At 55.3% G+C, this 9,431-nt stretch overlaps 1 protein-coding gene across 1 annotated transcript in view; it reads left to right on the forward strand.

Moving 5' to 3' along the window:
- Positions 1-2,020: 2,020 nt before the first annotated feature.
- LOC102818723 overlaps positions 2,021-9,431 on the forward strand; it is an 18,354-nt gene continuing 10,943 nt past the window's right edge. Inside the window, exons 1-7 of the mRNA XM_006873978.1 lie at positions 2,021-2,080; positions 3,815-4,028; positions 4,283-4,374; positions 4,593-4,713; positions 6,535-6,642; positions 6,839-7,902; positions 8,715-8,800. Coding sequence (XP_006874040.1) covers positions 2,021-2,080; positions 3,815-4,028; positions 4,283-4,374; positions 4,593-4,713; positions 6,535-6,642; positions 6,839-7,902; positions 8,715-8,800 — 1,745 coding nt within the window. The remainder of the gene's footprint in view (positions 2,081-3,814; positions 4,029-4,282; positions 4,375-4,592; positions 4,714-6,534; positions 6,643-6,838; positions 7,903-8,714; positions 8,801-9,431) is intronic.

The following is a 9,431-nucleotide window of genomic DNA, read 5'->3' on the forward strand; positions in this document are numbered from 1 at the left end:
ACCCTGTACAGGGTTTCCGAGGCTGTAAATCTTTACGGGAGCAGAAAGCCTCATCTTTCTCCCATGGAACAGCTGGTAGTTTCGAACTGCTGACTGTGAGATCAGCAGCCCGACTCGTAACCACTTCGCTACCAGAGCTCCTTTCAACATGTAGTAGGTGCTCAGTAAGTCTATTCTAAGCAATTGTATCAGGTTCAGGCTTCATGTGCACTAGTTTTGTGGTAGTCTCATGTGGAATCTGAATTTCTGAGACCCCTTTTGTCACTGGCCCCTTTGGTGTGGTAGAGAAGCTTTGTCCAGGAATCAGGATGCATCTACTTTTGTTGAGCTCTGCACTCCTGGAACTGCAATGGACTGAAATGGTTAACACGAGACTGAACTCCTTTACCCTGGCTCTGCTCCTCATTGGCAGAGAAGTGCCACAGACTGAGGTGTTCTTTTTGTCCAGGGTCCCTTCCTGTTTTTTTCAGCTAATAGCTTGAAAATATTATTGACTTGAAAAAAAAACATTCAACTTTTTATTGTGAATTGAGTGAAGATTTACAGATCATCAGTTTTACACTAAATAAATAATTTACTTTGCTTCTACAGTGATTGCAGTCCACTCCATGTACCAACAGTTAACAGTATTTATCTCTATTCACTTTGTTGTGGTTAGGTGCCATTGAGTTGGTACCAACTCATAGTGACCCCTATGCACAACAGAATGAAACATTGCCCCATCCTGGGCCAACCTCACAGTCGTTGCTACGTTTGAGCCCATTGATGATGCCACTTTGCCAATCCATCTCATTGGGGTCTTCCTCTTTTCCTCTAACCCTCCACTTTACCAAACATGATATCCTTCTCCAGTGACTGGTCCTTCCTGACAATATGGGTGAGTTCAGTTCCAGGCTTGAAGGATGTCTAAGGACTTCCTAAGTTCACACTTCAGAAGTGAGAACTCTATGCCAGTCTTGGGGATACCCACAGGACCCGCTGGCCTGTCCAGGCTTAAATGCTATCATGGACTTTGAGGGGAAAGGATGCTCCTGTCCCCTTGGCCCAATGTGGTTCAAACTGAAAATAAGTGTAAGGTTGCCCAGCGAAGTGACCATGACTCTGGCCAGGCTCTGTTTGAATCACCAGATTTCAGAATGTTTTCAAAATGTCCCCCTTTAAAAATTATTATTTTTATTGTTATCATCAGCACAGGCAACGGTATCCTATGAGCCGGCAATGCAGATCAGGGAGCCACCTCCGCATTGTCCCCTCCTGGCCAAGAGAGGGTGTAGTCCCGGCTCAGACTCCTGCCCGGAACCCTCGACATCAGGAACCTTGTCCGCCTGCAGCTACATGGGGACCGGGATCTGGGAGGGACTTCCTGTTGTCCCTAATCCCAGTCTCCGCCCGGCTCCCTGCGCCCACCAGGTACAGACTGCAGGCTCCCTTCCTGGGGCGGGGGCCCAGCCACTGAGGTGCCCTCTCTGCCTCCACCTCGGTGGGCGGGGTTGCTGGGGAAGCGCCAGGGTCCCCAGGGACAGGTGTGGTGGCCAGCCTGCAAGAGGAGCTGGAGTCAAAGCTGGACAGCTTCGAGCTGGTGGGGAGAGAAGGGACCTGGACTCGGGCCAGGGAAGGAGAAGGACATTGCACATCGTCCCCCGGGATCTGGAGCAGGTTGGACCTCTGGGCCCTGGGACAGGGATGTTGCAGCTTGGAGCAGAGTGGCTGATTGTGGGGTCTATGTGGGACTTTCTTCTCCCCATGCAGAAGGTGTGGCTCAGATTCAGTCCAGGCTTTTCCTATGCTACTTGTATTGATGTGTGGGGCTCTTATTCCATGACAAAGGGGAATAAACACAATGACAAAGATAAAGAAGTGGGGCCTTGCCATGGAGTCAGGGAGGCTCATGGGACCCCGGCATGGGGAGTTTCAGGATGTCCCAGCCAGCCCCCGCTGGTTTCTTTCTGCTCTTCCAGGACCCTGGCCAGCACAAGAGGGAGAAAAGGCTCAGCTGAGATTATAAACTTTGAGATAGAAAATGTCTGCAGATGACGGCAGGGGACTGGGGAATACCCAGGACCAGGAGGGAGCCCGAGAGGTATGGATGGGAGGGTGAGCACACCCTGGAGGGAGTGGAGGTGGGTGGGGTTTTCAAGGAAGAGATGCTGGACCACAGGGAGAGTGGACACACCAAGGGCTAGAGCTGGTTTGTGCCATGGCGCTTTTGAGTAGATTCTGACTCTTAGCTGCCCTGTAGGACAAATTGGAACTGCCCCTATGGTTTCAAAGGCTGTGAATCTTTACTGAAACAGACTGCCTTTCTCCTGAGGAGCGGCTGGTGGGTTCGAACTGCTGACCTTTTGGTTGGTCATTTAACTGCTGTGCCAGCAGGGACCTAGGTAGGAAAGATAGGGGGCGCTACAGAGAAGCATGGGGAATGGCCCCTACCTGAACTTCGACTTCTGAATAGTTGCTTTGTTCCCTGGGGAATTCTACAGTCTGTGACCTGCAGGCCACATGGGGTAGCAGGGAGACCAGTGGGAACCCCACTGGTGAGGTCTGCCCCCTGAACAATGCTCAGTACGCCCAGGAAAACCACACTTGACCTCCAATCCCCTCCGCCTGAACTCATCTCCTCGGGTCTGAGCCCCCTGTCCACCAGAGCCTTCCGGGCATGTGTAATTACAACCTGAGGAGGGAGGGGCCTTGGTCACAGGCTTTCAGTCCATCAGGGTGAGTTAGCTGCAGGCCAGGTGCATGGCCTTGGGCAAGTCCCCTGGCCTGTGTGTGGGAGGGGCTGTCTGTGAAGTGGGAGGGCCCACCTATCTGTCTCGTCTGGTCATCAGGAGGCTGGAAAGACAATGACGCTGCCACCCTTCACCAACGTCAACATAGTCTCCCAGACATCAAACAAAGGCGGCCACCACAGCCACACCTGAGTCCGAGAAACCTGGGTCCTCACAACTGCCACAAAAGCCAAATGTTAGTCTTACTGTTTTCCTGGCACGGGAGTGTAGAGGATCGTGGCTGCTGACTTTCATCCAGAGTGACTTTGTACGTGTGTGCCTGCCCCACCTCTGTTGGCCACATTCTCTGCTACTGCTCGAGGCTCCCAGGCACAGTGACAGCCACCTCACCCTCCTTACCAGCGCCGCTCTGTGTGCATCCTTAGGGAGCAGAAATTCTCATGCTGCCCTGTGCGTGCGTGTGCAGGAGGGGGAACAGCTGTGACTCAAGGAGGTGGTCTCACTGCTCAGGGGTACTGGGGGTCTGGCACCTGGGCCCCTGACCAACCCAGGCCTCAGACACAGACCAGAGGGTGGAGGGAGAGGCTCAAGTTCCTAGCAGAAAGCTGGCAAACCCTGGTTGACCACCGCACTAGGCTGACCAGCAAGAAATGACTTGCAGGTGAAGATGTGGCCTCCCAGGGGGCGTCCCTAGTCCCAGGAAATGATTCCTAACAGCATTTGAAGGGACAGCTCGTTTTTATGCTCTTTGGCCCAAAAACGATACAAGGTACAATATAGAGAAGATAAAGCAAAAGGAGAGAGAGAGCAGGAAATGGGGTCTCGGTTGTGGGGGCACTTGCCAGGCACAGCTGAACCCTGGAGGATCACAGTGGACGCTCTCTACATGCAGCATCTCCTCCCTGACTGCCTTGTCCTTGTGGGGCTACCGTGTGGCCAGATCTGTGCCTGGAGTCTGGTATGCGTTCTGATGCCTTTGGTTTCTGCTGCTGCCAGTAGGCCCCCCCCAACCCCAGGCAGAACTGGGGTCGTCTCTCCCACCCCACCCCAGCCCTACCCACTGCTGATAGGGCTGCCTGTCCTAGATTCCGGGTCACCAGCATCCTTGTGGAGAAATGGTTTCTGAGTTGGAGCAGACAGTGCCTTTGGGAGCCATTGAGGAGACTCCGCACATCAAGACGGAGCCCAAAGAGCCACCTGCTGAGGGGGCATTGCAGGAGGAAGAGGTTCGGAGTGCGCAAGGGTGGGCACCTCTGTGCCAGGATGTCAAAGACAAGGTTCCTCTCCTTCCTAGAGGAGGTGAGCAGGGAGGAGTGAAGGCGCTGAGGCAGTGGTAGTGAGGATGAGCAGACAGATGCTTCCAAGTGAAGCGGCAGCTGTGGCTCATAGTGGGGAGGGGGTCTGTCTACCTCAGGCAGCCTCAGCGCACAGCACCCTGAGTGTCAGCCCAGGGGAGGTGGTATTTGAGTGGTCATGCATGCCTCTGGAGGCCAGGGCTGGGCCCTTTGGGGGCAGCAGAGGGCTGGTCTCTGAAGACCCCTCTGCTCCCCCAGCCAGCCCCTCCCCACAGGTCCAGGCCCTTTCCCGGGAGGGGAGAACCCGAGACCGCCAGATGGCCGCAGCTCTCCTCACCGCCTGGTCCCAGGTGAGTGCTCCCAGGGTCCCTGCCTAGGTGTGGCCTCCTCCACCTCCTGGTGGGTGCTTGGCCTCTGCGAGGTACCTTGTGAGGCCCGTACCCACTGACCTGCCCTGGGAGTCTGGCACACTGCTCTGGGAGGTCTGGGATCTCACCACCCATCTCGTCCCTTCCCTGGTCCCCAAAGTGTGACCTGGAGAGTGACGGGGTGGCTTCTGCTGTTTCAGATGCCAGTGACCTTTGAGGACGTGGCTTTGTATCTGTCCCGGGAAGAGTGGGGCCGCCTGGACCACGCTCAGCAGAGCTCCTATAGAGAAGACCTGCAGAAGAGGAACGGGATGTCCTTGGGTGAGTGACCTTGGGGGGCAGTACTGCTTCCACCTCTCATTGCTGTTTACCTGGACAGTTCTGTCCAATAGCACCTTCAGGTTGGAGGAAAATGTTCCTTATCTGCATTAAGACAATAGCTACAGGTCACCTGTGAAGGTTCAGTTTTTGCCTGTGGTCAGTGCAATGGAATTTTAATCGCGTTTCATTGCAATCAGTTCCAGTTTAGGTTTAAATAGCCCCACCTGGCCAGTGGGAAAGGCCTGCTCTTTTGGGTAATTCCAGGGTGCTTAGTCCTGTCCTCCCACTGTCCCCCTCAAAGCTCCCACTGCAGAGGCGTCTGAGCAGAAAACCTGGCCTTGAGGCCTGGGGGTTGCTGGCCTGGGGGTGGGGGATGGCCCCAGCTAAGCCTCTCAGGCCCATTGTGCTTGGAGTCTGTTCCCAGAGGGCCTTGGTGCCCTGTGTCTGCTGCCGCTTCTTTCAGCCTCAAGGCTCTTGACTGTGAGCTTCAGACTCTAGTTTTCTGGGAGGAGGATTCTGGAGGACTCTGAGTTCGTTCATTCATTCATCCAGCCATTCCTTACTAGCTCTCGACACCCACAAGTGCCCTGCAGATCCCATGGGCTTGCAGTTGCACCCTTGAGTTTGCGGGTACCAGGTGAGGTTACCACCCTGAAAGTGATGACCAGGGTGTGGAGTGGCCCTGAGTGAAGACCTGCAGCCAGCCAGGCGGCCCCTTGCTCGGTGCCAGCAGCTGCCCGCTTACCCTTCATTGTCTCAGGTGTGCTCACCTCATGTTGTTTAGCCTTCCAACACAAGGACTTAGGACCCACAAGCATCCCTGGGGTGGGCTTCACAGACACCCTAACTTTCCAGCTACCTGCTTGCTCCAACTGTGGAATTGCCTCCAAGGAGTGGTGGGCCCCTTGCTGAACGTGATTTTCAAAAGTGTTTTTATTGTGGTTCAAACACCTGCGAGCAAACGCACCAATTCAACAAGTTCCACATGTGAAATTCAGTGACGCTATTCCATTCTCCGTCTTTTTTAATTTTTTTAAATTGTAATTTGGGTCAAAGTCAAAGTGTACATAGCAAATTGGGTTTCCATACAACAATTCCCACACATTTTGATTCATGATGTGGACTGCAATCCACACAGTGTGACAGCTCTCTGTGGTTCCCCTTCCCACTCAGCCTTCTTTCCTGTCCCTTCCTGCCCTCGGAGGTTTGTCCCTGGGCACATGCTGCCCTTGGATCTCTTACAGTTGGTTGTTTCAAGAAGTACGAACCTTCCTGGTGTTAACTATTCATGTTACAGGCGTATCTATTCTTTGGCTGAAAAGGGAGCCATGTTGAGGGTGAACTCAGTTCTAGGCCTGAAGAGTCTCTATTAGGCCAGAAAGCCTGGACTTTTTTATGCTTCTGAATTTTGTTCCCACATTTTTCTCCCACTCTACTCAGCGGAGTTTCCGACCCCTTTCAGAGCAGTGGGCAGTGAATACCCTGCACATCTAGTTCTTCTGGTCTCAGGGTCACGGAGGCTGAGGTGCCCATGGGCCATTGGTCAGCTGGACTCATGGTTTCCTCGCATTTTTCATTTTCTTTGCTCTGGATGGGGAGTCGTGCTATCAGTTTCCAGATCCACCACCATGAACATGTACTCAATGCCCCCTAAGCCACAACTCCCTCAAAAGTGATTTCCTGTACCCACTTTAATTCTACCCCAGGTTTCCAAGCTTTAAGCCCCACTCCTGGATGCCCCACCACTTGTGGGGGTCTGATGTCTGGTGGTGGGCCACCCCAGAAGTCCTGCATCTGAGTGTAGTGTGTCTTTCCGGCCAGGATTTCCCATCAACAGGGCCTTGTGGGCCTCCCATATGCAGGGGAAGGGTGAAGCCTCCAGCTCCCACCTGCAGAGAGGAGACGAGGAGGAGACGGTTGTGTGCACAGGTGAGGGCTCAGGGAATAGAGGGGTCCGCTGTCACTCTCCCAGGACTTGCACTGGGCTGGGTTGCTGCTGCCCATCCACTGTAGCCACAGGATCTTGCTTCTGGGGCCTTCCCAGGGCTCTGTCCTTTCTTATCTCCCAGAATCCTCTCCCCACTTAGCCCCGGGTCCCTCACTGGTCACCACCCTTTTTCCCCAGATGCTATGGACGTGGGCACGGAGACTCCAGTCCCGGCTCCCTTTAGGGATGTGAAGCCCTTCAGAAGCTGGGCAGGCAGAGCCCCAGGGGTGACCCTGCAGTGTGGGCAGCCCACAGCCGGTAGCCAAGGCTCAGGACAGACTGAGGACGACGGGCTGCCCAGGCCTATGGAGCAGGGGCAGCAGGGGCAGCGGGAGCCAGCCCTGCCAGCCACCAGCCTTCCGGACCCCCGGGAGGGCAGGGTTCCTGAGAAACCCAGTGAGGAGGAGAGACGCACTGCCACCGAGAGCAGCGAGGAGGGCGTGGCTGCCGAGGGTGATGGCAGCAAGAAAACGTACAAGTGTGAGCAGTGTGGCAAAGGCTTCAGCTGGCACTCCCACCTGGTGACACACAGGCGCACGCACACGGGCGAGAAGCCCTACGCCTGCACGGACTGCGGCAAGCGCTTCGGCCGCAGCTCGCACCTCATCCAGCACCAGATCATCCACACGGGCGAGAAGCCTTACACATGCCGGTCCTGCTGGAAGAGTTTCAGCCACCACTCCACGCTGATCCAGCACCAGCGCATCCACACCGGCGAGAAACCCTACGTGTGCGACCGTTGTGCCAAGCGCTTCACCCGCCGCTCGGACCTGGTGACCCACCAGGGCACCCACACGGGCGCCAAGCCCCACAAGTGCCCCATCTGCAGCAAGTGTTTCACGCAGAGCTCGGCCCTGGTCACCCACCAGCGCACCCACACCGGCGTCAAGCCCTACCCCTGCCCTGAATGCGGCAAGTGCTTCAGCCAGCGCTCCAACCTCATCGCCCACAACCGCACCCACACCGGCGAGAAACCCTACCACTGCCTCGACTGTGGCAAGAGCTTCAGCCATAGCTCCCACCTCACCGCCCACCAGCGAACGCACCGTGGAGTGCGGCCCTACTCCTGCCCCCTGTGTGGTAAGAGCTTCAGCCGCCGCTCCAACCTGCACCGGCATGAGAAGATTCACACCACCGGCCCCAAGGCCCTGGCCATGCTGATGCTGGGGGCGGCAGCGGGGGCCCTGACGACACCCCCACCAGCATCCACCTAGGAGGCTGGGACAAGGGGCCGGAGTACTGGGTGGGGAGTAGCAGAGGGAGCCAGGAAGGCCTGGGAAGGGAGGTAGGAAAGCAAATGGCATGGGGTGGGGCATGGCAATGTGGGAGGAGCCACGAGAGCCAGCACTTTAACTGCCAATTAAAGGCCTTGGAATTTGAGTGATGGCCCATAGCTTTGTATCTGGGGCTCAGAGGCAGACCACTGAAGATGGGGTCGCCCGACTGGCTGTAGGTTTTCACTCAGGACCACCCCCCACATCAGTCATCATTTTCAAAGTGGCAACCTTCCCTCTCAGCCTTGACCTGCGCTGGGGCCCCTCTGACACACAGATTGCCAGCTCCCAGCCAGGCTCCCCAGGTCGGAAACTGTGGACCCCCACAGGCCGTCCCAGCTGCTGTCTCTTTGTCCTGAGAGCACTGTGTGGAGCCCAGGCTGCCCTTCTGACTGGGAGAGCCCGGAGGCACCAGCTTGGAAACTCATGCTTGGTATAACCCCTCCCCTCCTCTCTCCGCCTGCCTGGATCTGGGGACCGAGTTTTGTGAGAGCATTTTCCATCTGCAACCTCATCCAGTGAGGAGTCTGCTTCCCAGGGCTGCATCGTGGCCCACTGCCAGCTTCCTGTATCACTTCTCACCTCCTTGGTCTCGTCACTGTCCTGTGCTGTATGCTCGCCCTGCCCCTGCCTGGTTCCTTCATTCTCCAGTCTCCCCGGGTTCCCATTCTCTAACTTTGGTCCTGGGGAGGGGTGGGCTCAGCCTACTGCTCTTCCCTGATGTGTGCTTCTGTCCTAAGACAGAACTCAGCTCGGACACCAATGTCTGCTCCACTGAGGCCATTTGGGCCCCCTTTTGTCTCCATGGGTCATGGGACCAGCAGAGGTGACTTGGTGGGTCAGACAACACACACTTTTCGATAGGAAGTTTGGGTTACATGGTCATTTGATGGGCTTTGGTTCAGCAATCACACTTTACTAAGACCCAGAAAACCAAAAAACCAACCGGTTACCATTGAGTCAATTCTGACTCAAATTCTATAGGAGAGAATAGAACTGCCCCACAGGGTTTCCAAGGCTTTAGTCTGTACAGAAGCACCTGCCACATCTGTCTGTAGTGGGTAAGAATCGTCAGCCTTTTAGATAGCAGCTAAGCGCTTAACCACTGCGCTACCAGGGCTCCCTTGGGTCACTCCTCCAAGAACTCCCAAATCACTGTCACGGTCATTATGCACAATAACAAAACCCTGCCGGGTCTTGTGTCTCCCTCACAATCCACGCCGTATTGGAACCCATGGTTGTAGCCATTGTCTCCTGAGGACCTTCCTTTTTCACTGACCCTTTACCAAGCACGATGTCCCTCTCCAGGGACTGGCCCCGCCTAATAATGGATCTAAGGTACCAGATGTGAAGCCTCCCCACCCTGCTTCCAAAGAGCATTGTGACTTTCTTCGGAGGCAGATTTTATCTTTGGGCAATGATCTATTTAGTACTCTTCACTAGCATCATAATTCAAA

The sequence above is a fragment of the Chrysochloris asiatica genome, unplaced genomic scaffold, assembly GCF_000296735.1.
Source record: "Chrysochloris asiatica unplaced genomic scaffold, ChrAsi1.0 scaffold00257, whole genome shotgun sequence".
In the NCBI taxonomy this organism is placed as follows: Eukaryota; Metazoa; Chordata; class Mammalia; order Afrosoricida; family Chrysochloridae; genus Chrysochloris; species Chrysochloris asiatica.